The following is a 14,269-nucleotide window of genomic DNA, read 5'->3' on the forward strand; positions in this document are numbered from 1 at the left end:
TCGAATTATAATTTATGCTGGATTGGTTTTGATTTTCTACTGTGACTCACACACAACTATTAACAGCTAGGTGTGTAAACATGAACGGTGCCACCATACTTATTTCAACAAAACGTTGTACACTAAATTTTTTATCGTCCTTCAGTACAAATATTGAAGTCTGCTATGTTACGTTTTACACATCGTATTTATTCAATGGCATTAGTCAATTCCGATATGAATACAATGACGAAACAATAGCCATGGAGCTATTTGAAATCATGTACAAATTCGAAATCATGGACTTAGAAGAAATTTACTTCCATGATTTTCTCGGTTATAAATACGTGATCATTGAAAAACGTGCACCTAACTAAGATTTCACTGTACAAAATTATTTTCTAAATTGCCGACCATTCGTAAATGCATCCTGTACCCAATCGTATACTTACTTAACGAGTTTATACATTTAAGTATGAACAATCTGGGTCAGTTCCGGAATCCTGAAAGATCAAAGTTTACATAAAAGATACACGAAGTATAACTTTTGGGAAAGCCAAATTCTGAAAACTCAAAATCCTGATTACACAAAAACTCTAATGCACAAAACTTGGAACGACCGTCGCTGTGAGTAAAAAAAATTCTATTTGGCAGAATTGCAGAATGTTTTTATATTGAATCCACCGTATTCAAATACGCGTGGCATGCTTACTGACAAATTCTTGCCGGCGGTCCGCGTCTGAACAGTAATAACGATGCAGGGATTTTGCACCATCGGGACAATGCATTTTCAAAGACTCCTTTGGTCGTCAATTCATCGTCCGAACTGGCGGTCCTTCTCAATTTCATGCGTGAGCGTAGCTTTGCAACGTTGGAAAAATGTTTTCCCAAGCTTTGACATTCGAAGTCTTGCACCCACCGGAAAAGATGGGATTCCAATCTTTCTTGATAAACTCCGCGGCCTTTTCGGCGATCATGATAGTTGGTGCGTTGGTGTTCCCAGATACTATGGTTGGCATAATTGAGGCGTCCACGACCCGAAGACTGTTCACACCGTGGACCCTAAGGCGTGCGTCTACTACAGCCATTTTATCGTCAGTTGGGCCCATTTTACAAGTGGAAGTGGAATGATAAACGCTCAACGTGAAAAATCGTACGTAGCAACGCCAATAATCACGGGACGGAAAATTTAAGTGTGCGCACTCCGGGATCGTATTGGAATTGGGACGCGCATTCAATTTCTTCATAGTTGAGGTTTGGCTGAGGTTGTAGGCAAAAAAGATCCCTTCTACCTGCGAATTGAAAGATCGTCCATGAAATATCCTTAAACTCAAGTTATGTGATGTTCTTCGATACAAATGAAGTTATCTGTATACCAAAACATCCAGATCATCCGGGTGGTCGAGATAATTTGGAACTATGATTGGCTGCTCTGTGATATTATTGCCTCTCAGCTTGATGTAACCTCTACTCTTCGGGTGTATCAGTGCTGGTTCCACCCCGTAGGCTTCCTTATCAATTATATTCGAAAATAAGGATGCGTAAAAGTCGTCTCTGAGTCCAAAAACACTTGTAACAAGTTCACCGTTTACATTTTGAGCGGTTGAACTAAGAAATAATTCAAGGTCCGGGTAATCGATAGAACTGTTGGCATACCTAAAAAGAAAACCGAAAGGTTTGATCAGAAATATTTGTATAATAGTACCTTATGTAACAAGGGAATAAAGTCGACTTTTATTCCTGTGTTACATATAGGACTTTACTTCCGACTCAACTCTGGCTGTAAAAATTATTTGAAAATTGGGACTTTTAAATTGGGCTCATATTTCTCGGTGATTTGGATTTAAGATCATATTTCCCGCAAATGTGTTTTAGGGAAAAACACGGGCCGCTTTCATCCCGCTTTTGAGGTCAATAAAGTTAACTTTATGGTTGAGTCGGGAATAAATTGTTGTATGTGTGATGTCATCTGTTAATCCAGTTCAAGTTTTCTCATATAGAGTGAAAAAAAAAAACGCCAAACATAAAATTTCAACTTATTTTGTATCAAATGTAAATTGAATTTCTTCTTCACTGGGTCATCAAGTTGTTATTGTGAAATTTCAAAATATTATTTTTCAGGAATTTGGACTCAGAACGGAGTCATCAACGCGATTGTTTTTTGTTGGTGAAACATTCCAATTCCAAACCAACATCGATCGAAAATTCTCGGATTTCGTGAACCGGAAAATTTGGTGTCCTGAGACTTCCGAAACAGAGACCGGTGAAGAATTCGAAAATCCGTGAAAGTACTCTCAGTAGTGTAACAAAACCTTGAAGGGAAAACAAAATCGAGTCACGTCGTATTATCCCGGAAATTCATGGCGTGTAATGGCAATGTTGAAAAATCGAATCGCCACTTCCCATTGGCTTCGGAACAACGTAACCACTTGATAACAGAACTTTAAAGACAGTAGATGATGACAGAAACTATTGTCAATGATTTTAAACTCCCGAATGTTGAAATCAGATAATGCTGAATTTTTGTTGTTGAATGCGTGTCCAAATTTTTTTTCTTGGTAGAATACGCGAGGAAAATTTCAGATGGCGTAAAAATGGTGATATTTCAAAAATATTCTATGAGACACGGTATGACGCATGTAATGTCAGTGTTTCTAAAAAACAAGAACTGCTACAACTGTTCTTCGACACGAATATCATAAACGGAATTAGAACGATAATGCTTGAAGTACGTGATCCTTCAGTCAGATTTTAATATGGTTTGTAAATTTCGAGTATAGATGCCGTCGCTCTATAATTGGACCGTGCGTACAAAAAATTTCAAAATTTAATATACCGATCAGAGAAACTCCCGACAACCTCAAAATTGGAGAAGCATCGCGTTATCCATGTTTTTACTACACATGATGAATGCTACTATAATTCACCAAATTCTCATTCATTATCTGTATATAAACAGAGGTCCTGTTTGCATTTAAGTCTTACACATGCTTTGGAAAAATTGATACCATAATGCTGTTATGCTATTTCTATTCGTGACAATTTTATGACTTGAATAAAAGCTTAATTGCACCAAAAAACTACGGGATCTAAGTTGTTATTATTATTGTTGTTGCTGTTGTTTTTAGTATTATTTTGAACAATCTGCAAAAATGTGACAGAGATTTTGTGTATAGCTTACGAAACTGCGTACCTTACAATTCAACGTACTGCTCAAGACTTATACCAATAGACGAAAAAATTTTTAAATATCTAATTCAGAAGCATGTAAATTTATGTCATTTGTTTTACATTGCAGAGAAAGCGCGTACGACTGTCAGGACTGGATTATTTTGGTACGAGTTGGCAACTGGTCGCCTAACGCTTGAAAATATTCACCTGGTGTTGACGAAAGCCAATATTTCGCAGAAGCCTGTACCGTATAGGTGACCCTCTTTTTTTACCACAAAGTCCGTTACGTCCGCTAGAGTTGTCGTAGATGGATTGTACGGTGCATCAATCAAAAAAGTAAGCCCACCAATCATGATGTGATCCTGAAGATTTTGCCCGACTCCTGGGCTATCGTGAATAACCTTAATTCCAACCTCTTCCAGGTGATCTTTGGGTCCTATTCCTGAGAGCATTAGCAGTTTAGGCGATTGAATCGCGCCCGCTGAGAGTATTACTTCTTTTTTTGCACGAACAATGTGCCTCATGTTTTCTCGGACAAATTCAACTCCGTAAGCTGTTTTTGTCGTTTTATCGATGAGAATCTTATGGACCAGAGAATTCGTACTAATGTGCAGGTTTCTCCTATCAGCTGTGGATCGCAGATAGGCTTTCGACGTGCTGCATCGAAGGCCGTTTCTAGTAGTGGTTTGCGGTCGGTTGAATCCAGTTTGCGTCTTGCCGTTCACATCCACCTCATGGTAGCCCATTTCAGACATGGCATTCGAAAAGTATCCTTGCATCGGGTGTTCATACCTTGGATTTTCAACTGTAAGAGGGCCGGAGGTACCGTGATAAGGCGATTCGCGGAGACCGGGAATCGTCATATTTTCTGCCTTTTTAAAATACGGTAAAACGTCATCGTATCCCCATCCAGGATTCCCCGAATCCCTCCAGTTGTCGTAATCTCTTCGATTTCCACGTACGTATAGCATGTAATTAAGGCTGCTGGATCCTCCAAGTGATTTTCCTCTGGTCCAGTGGCATTGATTATCGACCATGCCCTTACAATAGGCCGAAGAAGATTCAGTTTTGAATTTCCAGTCCATATCAGTGTTCACAAGATTATAAGTCATTACAGGTAGATCAGAAATGACTCTTTCATCACCTCCAGCCTCTAGTAGCAAGATCGTCCAGTTTTTATTTTCCGTTAATCTGTTGGCAAGTACAGCTCCTGCGGATCCTGCACCAATTACTACAAAGTCGTACTGGTCCAGCAGTTCTACCGTTGGAACGATGCGTGCTCTATTATCCTTGTCGACAATGTCAGGTCGAAGAAGCACTATTAGAACTTCGAAAAAAGTAACAAACCCGACTGTTACCCCGGCGCAGGACAAAGCTAAACGGATCCCTGTATATGCCCACTGAACAATCAGTTGGGGTACAGGCGTATTTCTGTCGGGTACAATGTCCATTGTAACTCTGTGATTTGGTCAAGTTTTTGCAACTGCTGTATCAAGAACTGAAGACGACACGAACATTGATCAAGCCTCCGTCGAAATGTCTGGTTTTTATATTCGTAAAAATATTTTTGCGCATGCGCATACTTCAGGTCAAACGGGTACTTCATCCAATCAATTTACACGTATAATAATGGTTTTGTTGACGCACGAAAGGTTCAAATAACTGCTCAGGATTGAATATTTGTTTGCTTAATTCTATTTCTAAATTACACTTACTTACTTGTTAGGAAAATGATGCTCAGAACAAATATTTGTTTTCTTGTCCTTGTTTCTATGTTCCACTTACTTAGTAAAATAAGAAGTGATCGAACGTTAGTTTCCTACTTGAAAGGTTGCATGCCTTGTGAATCGCGTCACGGAGATTTAACGCCATCAAAGGGACCCAAATTTTCAAGCGGAAATAAGATAACGGTTATTCGAAACTCAGAATTTATTTGATAAGGCGCGTAGAATATTAAGCAAAATAAATTTTGTTTATTGTCAGCATGCAGAATATGAATGATTGTCAAGAACTGTGGCATAAAATTTCCACGGACTTTTCATTACGTCATATCAACTCTTTTAGTAAACATATGATATTTAGCCCACTCGTTTTAGGTTTTAACCTCAAATTAAGTCCCAGCAAGCTGTAATTTGATGTATACCTTCATTTAGCGGTAAAATATAAGCCTTCATAAGTTCCAACGATTTCATTATACGCAAAACAATTGGGCAACAACGAACAAGGCGAGAAATGACTTTTCGTATTTATCTCCGTATCCGTTTGTCCTACGTCAGATATAGCATTTATCAAAAATAAAGATGAAACACTTATCTACAAAAAATGTTGCACACTTTTTCCCATAAAGATTGTGATTTCACCAAAATACGACGTATAAACTCTGTACCCATGCTTCCCTTTCCCTCAGGCTTAAAAACTCCATGTCTTCAAAAAGGAGCTTTGGATTAAAAATCCCGAGTCCCCGCAAACTGCAGTTCTGGTTTCACAAACCCGAGTTTGTGAAACTTCTGGTTAAGAGCACAGGATCTTTTGGGTGTACGAGTTCCGTCCTGACTCGCGCTCAATTAAAAGCAGACCGTATTTTTATAATTGATTCCTAATTTCTAATTTTATCAGTCACGGTAAAATGACCCAGAACAACGGACGATTGTTCATACGAGCAAAGAGGTGCTCTTGAAAATCGTACACGTTACAATGTATGTGAAGAATAGTTGTGAAATGGTTAAGTGGCCTAATTGAAAGATGTAGGAAGATTCTTAAAAGACGAATATTTAGGTTCTTGAAAGATGAGCAAGGCGTTGAGCCCAGTCACGTGTTTCTGAAAAACCTCACGATCCTAATTTTATCAAGTTTAGTTGTGCATTAGTGAAAAAAATTTCAACGCAAATATAGGTTGCGTAGTTTTCGAAAACTCTCTCGCGAACAAAGAGTCAGTGGTCTAATAGAACCATACCGGGGGAATTCCTTTGTATGTAAATCCCTTTGCAATATACGAAGATTTATAGCATTTCCAGCTAACTGTATTAAATGCACTCCGAGTTTATTTTTCTTACGCTTTTGTCTTTGCTATTGGGTGAAAACTGAGGAAACCGCACTCATTGTCAATGAGAGTGAGAGATGGATAGATAAATAAATAGATAGATAGACAGATAGATTTTCATTCTCATCAGCAGCAGCGACTTGAGCGACAACATTAGACATGGTATCCGACCGAGGGAAATTTCAGCCAGTTAAAACTATAAAATGACGCAAGAGAAGCTCCTTCGTAATATCGTAAAAGAGATACTTTTATTTTACTCGTTGAAATTATATTGATGGTTCTAATACACAGCTTTTATATTTACGCCGTTACCATAATTACATTTCATCTTCGTTTACACATTTTATTTTTATTCCACTCGCATTTGTTACTTTTAAACTAGTTCGAATATTGCCATTGTTAAAATTCTTAGATAAAGATTTATCTATTATATCTACGTCGATGTATTCGTCATTTGCACCGCGATAATTGCCTGTGCAATGGTTTTGAATATATTTTCCTTAAGTGAGAACCCAACTTGATTTATTAAAACAAGACAGTATGTTCATTATAAAAACAATAATTTATACGGATTGATTCACGTACATACGATTTACATTAAGACCACGTTTAGGCCTTTCACGTTTGTACGTTTATCTCGTATATGCTTTAGAAATTCTCTTGGGCCCGGTAGATTCTGCTTATAAACTATGTATAGAATTTTTTTTCGCACACTGGTTTATTAAAATTGTCGAACTTATAGCTACGTTATTGAATTCGATCCCCGGCACTCTTTTATCTTCATTTACGTAATTCGCAGATGATCTTTCAGTCGAGTCTGGTGTTTGAATATTTCGCGTGCCTATATTACTACATCTTCCAATCGATAGAAATGAATACATGCAGTGAGATTCTACCGTATATTTATATTTTTGGAATACAAGTAATTTTACATTCTAAGCATGAAACATTCAAAATATACTTATTCCATACGAGTTTGATCCGACTCTGACTTGTTCTCTACGGGTGTTATTTGACACGGCGTCCTTCTACTAGGATATTCTGGTTGACTTGACCGCAGGTGAGTATTTCCATTTTCAACGTCCCGCAGGACAAGTATTTCAGTTTTTGTGATTCGTATTATCGGCTCGCTCAAATACTGCGAAATACTGCGAAAAAAATGCAATTACGTGCAATGACGTCAACCAAAACGTCTTGTGTCGAATAACACCTGAGGAGAATAATGCCATGGCGACTTGTGCTGTAGGATCGAATGAGATTGTACGCGATGTGCTTGGGAGCAAAGTGGTCGGAGGTGAATCTGGCCTTTTTACCATAAAGCCATCTTGAAATAATAATTTTAGTAGAGATTCTGAATTCAGAAGAAATTCAGTTTGTCGTTATTCTCAGTTTTACGTCATAATTATTCTCATTCCCCTTGAGAAATATATATTTTCGGAAAGTAAATAATTCAAATGCGACTGGCATGCTTACTGGCACATTTGCAATTTTTGGAGACTCGATTGATCGGTAACTCGTTGTTCAAATTATCAGTATTTTCGAATATCGCGTCAGGGTGGTTCTGCAGCTTCGGGGAGCTGTTTTCCGAAATTCTCACAACATTCGAAATCTTGCACTCTCCGGAAAACGCGAAATAATTCCAATCTTCCTTAACAAGATCCGCGGCCTTTTCAGCGATCATAATAGTTGGTGCGTTAGTATTCCCAGATACTATGGTTGGCATAATTGAGGCGTCCACAACCCGAAGACCATTCACACCGTGGACCCTCAGGCGTGAGTCTACTACAGCCATTTTGTCACCAGCTGGGCCCATTTTACAAGTGGAAGTGGGATGATAAGAGGTCAACGAGAAAAACCGTGTGTAGCAACGCCAATAATCACGGGACGGAAAATTTAAGTGTGCGCATTCCGGGATCGTGTTAGAGTTGGGACGTGAATTCAATTTCTCCATACTCAAGGTTTGGCTGAAGTTGTAGGCAAAGAAGGCTCCTTCTACCTGTGAATTGAAAGATCGTCCATGAAATCTTCTTCAACTCGAGCTATGTTGATATGCTTCGATATAAATGAAGTTATCTGTATACCAAAACATCCAGATCATCCGGGTGGTCGAAATAATTTGGAACTATGATTGGCTGCTCTGTGATACTATTGCCTCTGAGCTTAATGTAACCTCTACTCTTCGGGTGTATCAGTGCTGGTACCACCCCGTAGGCTTTCTTATCAATTATATTCGAAAATAAGGATGCGTAAAAGTCGTCTCTGAGACTATAGGTATTCTTAACGACTTCACTTTTCATATTTTGAGGGGCTGAAGATAGCGATATTTGTAGGTCCGGTGAATCGATAGATTTGTTAGCATACCTGAAAGAAAATAAGATATTCATGCATTAGACGTCCAGGCAGGCATGGATTCAGGTCCATGGATGGATCCGGTCTCTTATGTTTCGGTCACTCAAATACTATGATAAAATATTTGAAAAAGATATGCTATAAATAAAAATGCGTACATACTGCTATCTCACAAATACTCTCCATTCTTTCAATGTCTATCTTACCATGTTTAATTCTTACGCTCGTTAGACGTATTCATATCATTTTCTTTCTATTTGCAAACACATTTTCCCCACGTACAGCCCCGAAAAATATGTTTAGCCCCAGAATCCGACACCAGACCTATAGCTAATATCTGCTACCTTGCTAAAGTTTTTCAAAGATTACCTCGAACGTGTTAATATTTTGGATCGGCGTCAATTTTTGAGAAACAAGGGGCAAATCACACCTTAATATACCCTAATATTCAGGAAAATTTTTTATCCCGAGTATGCGAATACTTCCTGACACATGGGGGAACAAAGTTATCAAATTTCTGAACATTCAGTAGCGGTGAAAAAATAATTCAATCTTATCTTAGGGGAAGTTTTGGCTTTTCTCAATTATTTTAGAGGTGTACGCATATTGTTGAAATCAGATTCAGATTCAGCGTCGAAAAATACATGGGAATATCATGGTTGCTCCTTTAGGTCAAAATTTTTTTTCTGATGTAACTGTGTTACGGAATAAATGCAAATTTGATAACTGCTTCGCCACATTTCCGAAAGTATTTGTAAATTTGTTCTTGAGTATAAGGGCATCGTACCTTGTTATTTGACCTCTGGATCGGAAATCCGCGCGCACCCCAATATAGGTAATTTCTAGGAAGACTCTTTCGGATGAAATGAAAATGGCGATGTTTCAAGAATATTCAACGAAACACAGAATAATGCGTATGACGTCAGAGGTTCAAAAATTCATGTAGCAAATATCCATTAACGCAATTACCATAAGCGGAATTGAATCTGATTTACTTGAAGAATGTGATCTTTAGTCCAATTTCAGTATGATTTGTGACTCTTGCGGGTGGTTATGTCAACCTGTGATAAGGCCGTGCATGTGAAAATTTCGGAATTTAATCTCATGAAAATGAAAATCTGCAACCGATTACAGTAAGTGACCGGTTACAATTCGGTTTATTGAATTACCTGATTAATTTCAAGAATTCAAACTTGTTCACCACTCGCGATGGGCAGTTGTATTATTGTAAATAAAATAAAACTTCGACCTGATGAATATAAATACATCGAAATTTTGGAGTTTCCATTAGTCTCAAAGAAGCGTTTGAATTACAAACAGCGCCGAGTGAAACTTATTTTTAAAATGAGCCAACGGAAAGTCAGGGTTGATACGAAAAATTGAGAGCGGAGGCGTCGAAAACGAAAATGTGTTGGCAATCAGCATGTAACTGTAAAGGAAGAAGGTAGAAACGAACGCGAAGCCAACTTCTGCATCGCGAAACAGGTTGATAAATATTACAGATGAGATTGTGTCGATTTGTATTTGAAGTAGGAGAAGAGACAGAAAGGGAGAGAGAGACGAGCTTAAGTCGAGAAGAACGAAGGTCTTAGATGTACGTAGTTCAATAATATAAGACGTGTAATATCAGTGAGTTGAAGCGTAAATCCTGATCAAGTAGAAATTTTGAACTGAATATAGTAAAGATAAAACAAAGACTTCACTCACGATCTTTTTTGCGCATTTTTAAACACCTTCACCATCTCATATACATATCTCACTAAAAAGCTTAGCTCGTATAACTTTTATTTCACGGACAATTTTCTTCTCACTAATCCTTTTATCCCTTTATTTATACCTGTGTGTGTGCGTGTGTTTAAACTAAGAGGCTAAGTTTGTTACTCCTGCAACGCGTAGGTTACCTTTCGTATTGTAAAAATAAAATAACGAATATGGAGAAAGAATGGATAAATAAAAAGAATAAACAATAGAATTGCCCGAAATTATATTAAATACTCAATTTCTGTGATTGGTGTCTAATTTTATGTCGTTGTGTATTTATCTGATTTTATCGCGTAGATATTAGAACAACCTAAAATCGCTACAAGATAATAAAATTCGTTAGCGTTTTGACTGCAATTACCTTACTCGTGAAATGTGAAGAGTAGTGTGGAGACGAGGTCAATTTCAAAAGATACAATCTACAATTAACAGTAACATTGAATTGACTAGGTATATTTGTACGGGATTGCTGTATAAAACTTTCCAACTGCCAAGTAAACTTATACGTCTCACACCTTTACTCCTAATGCTTGATAATATTCACCTGGTACTGATAAAACCCATTACTTCGCAGACGCCTATGTCATATAGCGGGCCTTCAGCTTCCTCCAGAAATTCCGTTACTTGTGCTTGAGTTGATGTGGATACGTCATACGGTGGATCGATCAAAAAAGTAAGCCCACCAATTATGACATGATCCTGAAGATTTTGCCCGACTCCTGGGCTGTCGTGAATAACCTTAACTCCAACCTCTTCCAGGTGATCTTTGGGTCCTATTCCTGAGAGCATTAGCAGTTGAGGCGATTGAATCGCGCCCGCTGAGAGTATTACCTCTTTTTTTGCACGAACAATGTGCCTCATGTTTTTTCGGACAAATTCAACTCCGTAAGCTGTTTTTGTCGTTTCATCGATGAGAATCTTATGGACCAGAGAATTCGTACTGATGTGCAGGTTTCTCCTATCAGCTGTGGATCGCAGATAGGCTTTCGACGTGCTGCATCGAAGGCCGTTTCTAGTAGTGGTTTGCGGTCGGTTGAATCCAGTTTGCGTCTTGCCGTTCACATCCACGTCACGATAGCCCATTTCAGATGCAGCATGCAGAAAGTATCTTAGTATCGGGTGCTTATACCTTGGATTTTCAACTGTCAGAGGGCCGGAGGTTCCGTGATACGGTGATTCACGGAGATCGGGAATCCTGATGTTTTCAGCCTTTTTGAAATACGGTAAAACGTCATCGTATCCCCATCCAGGATTTCCCGCATCCCTCCAGTTTTCGTAATCTCTTCGATTTCCACGTACGTATAGCATGTAATTAAGGCTGCTGGACCCTCCAAGTGCCTTACCTCTGCTCCACAGGCATTGATTGTTGACCATACCCTTACAATAGGCCGACGAAGGTTCAGTTTTGAATTGCCAGTCCATATCAGTATTTGCAAGACTCAAGGTCAATGCAGGTACATCAGAGAAAAGTCTTTCGTCATGTCCAGCCTCCAGTAGCAAGACGCTCCACTTTGCATTTTCCGTTAATCTGTTCCCAAGTACATCTCCTGCGGATCCTGCGCCAATTATTATAAAGTCGTATTGGTCCAGCAGCTCCACCGTTGGAACGATGCGTGCTCTGTTATCCTTGTCGACAATGTCAGGTCGCATAAGCAATATCAGAACTTCGAAATATGCAATGAACCAGGCTGTTGCCCCGGTGGATAAAGCTAAGCCGATCCCGGTATAAGCCCATCGAACTATCACTTGAGATACAGGCGTATTTCTGTCGGGTACAATATCCATTCTAACTCTGTAATTTGGTATTGGCTGTGAAGAGTTTTTGTAATCGCTGTATCAAAAACCAAATACGACACCAATATTATGGAACGCTTTGCCGAAATGCTTAGCTTTTATATTCATAAAAATTCTTTGCGCGTGCGCATAGTTCAATTTAAAAGTGCACGCATGTTTGCGAACACAGCTGTATAAATTACACCACCTGTATTACACGAGTATTTGTACCTTTCTCAGTTACTTCACAAGTGTAGTCACGATTCTACGATGTATGTATGATCTGCATAAGAAAAAAATACCCAATATAGTACAAACAAATTATGTCAAAGCAATACAACATGTTTATTCGAAGTGAAAGAAAACTTATTCGATTGTAAATTTATAGCTAGATATTCGCACAATGAAGAAACTAGCATATTTGCGTTTTTTTTACAATATTTTTCTTTCATTCTCATTGTACCTGATGCTCCACACTGGAGAATCTGTGAAAATCAGGTTCGAATCTTTTTTTTTCTCAAGCTCCTGCAATCTTGTGAGTTCAGAAATTCTGTCAAGTTTCATTACAGATTTCAACAGAATACGAATTTTTTTTTTGTATGTATTAAGAGTAATCAAATCATGTTAATATATTCTAGAGATACAGTTTTGTGAAGAAAATTCTGTCCATTATCCAGAAATAGCTGCCAAGCGTGTGTGAAAAATGAAATGAACCTAATCGCGCGCAAACATTTATTGATCACATCGAAAAACTTTGTATACTTATTCACATTACAATCCGGTACATACGTATTATGGATTCGGTCATATTCCGAGTACATATATTTTTTATTCCCTTTTCGAGTCATAATTTGAGATCGATTGCGGAAATATATGAATTTAAAAAAAAGGCATACATTTTATACGGGAAGATTAAAATTAGATTGGACCGTAAGCATGCGAGAGTTTTCATGAAAAGAAAACTCAATTATTCCAATTGTTGAAAAGAAAACATGAAAGACAAAACGTAGTCCGCTTTAACCTATACAGAATAAATCTCATGAAAAGAAGCTTGCCCATGTACGCACCATTCTCAGATGAGAAGGACGAGTGAGATATTAAGAAATTCAGTGCTTTGTAGATATTGTTTCCATTGAAAAATTTCACTTTAAATTCAAATTTAATGGCTGGTGGAAAATTTTTTTTAAAAATGAATCCAATGATTAATGGAAATTGTTTCCATTAAAAAATAAAGATAAGTAATTAAAAGAAATACCATTGCTTTAAATAATTTAACGCATCATTTACAACTCTGCACGCGTTTCGCACGAAATTTGTACGCTGAAGTCCTATTTCGTAGCATTTTTCGTATCGTTTATGGATTCAGTTGCCCAAAATAACCCTTAATGAAATTGTCATCTGAATCAAATAATTTTAACGTCTGTTATCCAGTCATATTCAATTTCTGACCATTATATGCTGCAGGTTTTAAGAATCTTGATTCCGAAAGTCACAAATACATCTCATAGGCCACATTCTAGCGATCGGAAAAAATTATCATTGCTAACCGTGTCACATACCAAGTCAAACAAGTGCGCAGGTGCAAATATTTATTTTCCTGTTCCCATTCGTTTGTTCCAAGTACCTCGTTAAGTAAGTGCTCGGGTTCAAATATTTGTTTTCTGATCCAAATTCGGGTGTTTCAAATACCCAGTCAACTAAGTGCTGAGTTTCAAATATTTGTTCTATTGTCCAAATTCGCTATATGTCCCACATTGTGCCTAGGCAGTTATAGCAAACGCGAAGGTTTATCTTCGTCTGCTCACAAGGTGCGCATAAAAATAGTAATTTCTTGTACCCGCGTCACTTTATTAAAATTCAATAATAATAATAATAATTCTAGTCTTCTGTGTCATTATGAAAATGTTTATGATGTGTATAACATATGTCGAGTCTATTCGGACGTGTCCATTTCTGTAAAAGTGGCTCACATTGTAGTAAGTTAACACAGTTCGTAATTTTTATGTATTATCTTACTCAGTACGACCTTTTTTACACACTATTGTATTCACAATTATATCGAAAGTAACAATAATTCAGTAATCACCCGTTCAAAATTTTTCCCACTCAAATAGTTATATTTTTTATTGCAATTGACATTTGTGATTTGCGTTCTTGTCGGATCATTTCCTTTCTGTTGACAGTCATAAATTTATA

The 14,269-nt window shown here is 37.8% G+C and overlaps 2 protein-coding genes across 2 annotated transcripts; both read right to left on the reverse strand.

The window, feature by feature from the left end:
- Positions 1-168: 168 nt before the first annotated feature.
- LOC124218723 (glucose dehydrogenase [FAD, quinone]-like) lies at positions 169-4,612 on the reverse strand. Its single transcript, XM_046625457.2, has 3 exons — positions 3,358-4,612; positions 1,356-1,635; positions 169-1,271 (listed from the first exon to the last, which is right to left on the reverse strand). The coding sequence occupies exons 1-3, from the start codon at positions 4,599-4,601 to the stop codon at positions 825-827; spliced, it is 1,971 nt and encodes a 656-aa protein (XP_046481413.1). The 5' UTR covers positions 4,602-4,612; the 3' UTR covers positions 169-824.
- A 1,852-nt stretch (positions 4,613-6,464) lies between these two features.
- On the reverse strand, positions 6,465-12,284 carry LOC124219586 (glucose dehydrogenase [FAD, quinone]-like). Its single transcript, XM_046627326.1, has 3 exons — positions 10,845-12,284; positions 8,272-8,551; positions 6,465-8,186 (listed from the first exon to the last, which is right to left on the reverse strand). The coding sequence occupies exons 1-3, from the start codon at positions 12,083-12,085 to the stop codon at positions 7,641-7,643; spliced, it is 2,067 nt and encodes a 688-aa protein (XP_046483282.1). The 5' UTR covers positions 12,086-12,284; the 3' UTR covers positions 6,465-7,640.
- Positions 12,285-14,269: the final 1,985 nt, after the last annotated feature.

Source organism: Neodiprion pinetum, chromosome 5 (genome assembly GCF_021155775.2).
Source record: "Neodiprion pinetum isolate iyNeoPine1 chromosome 5, iyNeoPine1.2, whole genome shotgun sequence".
NCBI classification, from domain to species: domain Eukaryota; kingdom Metazoa; phylum Arthropoda; class Insecta; order Hymenoptera; family Diprionidae; genus Neodiprion; species Neodiprion pinetum.

Excerpts from the sequence above, each read along its gene's own strand:
- LOC124218723 (XM_046625457.2), bottom strand. The coding sequence starts at position 4,601 with ATGGACATTGTACCCGACAGAAATACGCCTGTACCCCAACTGATTGTT. Across the intron at positions 1,636-3,357 it reads TTGGCTTTCGTCAACACCAG|GTATGCCAACAGTTCTATCG; the intron begins GTGAATATTTTC and ends TTTTCTTTTTAG. Across the intron at positions 1,272-1,355 it reads CGGATGATCTGGATGTTTTG|GTAGAAGGGATCTTTTTTGC; the intron begins GTATACAGATAA and ends TTCAATTCGCAG.
- LOC124219586 (XM_046627326.1), bottom strand. The coding sequence starts at position 12,085 with ATGGATATTGTACCCGACAGAAATACGCCTGTATCTCAAGTGATAGTT. Across the intron at positions 8,552-10,844 it reads ATGGGTTTTATCAGTACCAG|GTATGCTAACAAATCTATCG; the intron begins GTGAATATTATC and ends ATTTTCTTTCAG. Across the intron at positions 8,187-8,271 it reads CGGATGATCTGGATGTTTTG|GTAGAAGGAGCCTTCTTTGC; the intron begins GTATACAGATAA and ends TTCAATTCACAG.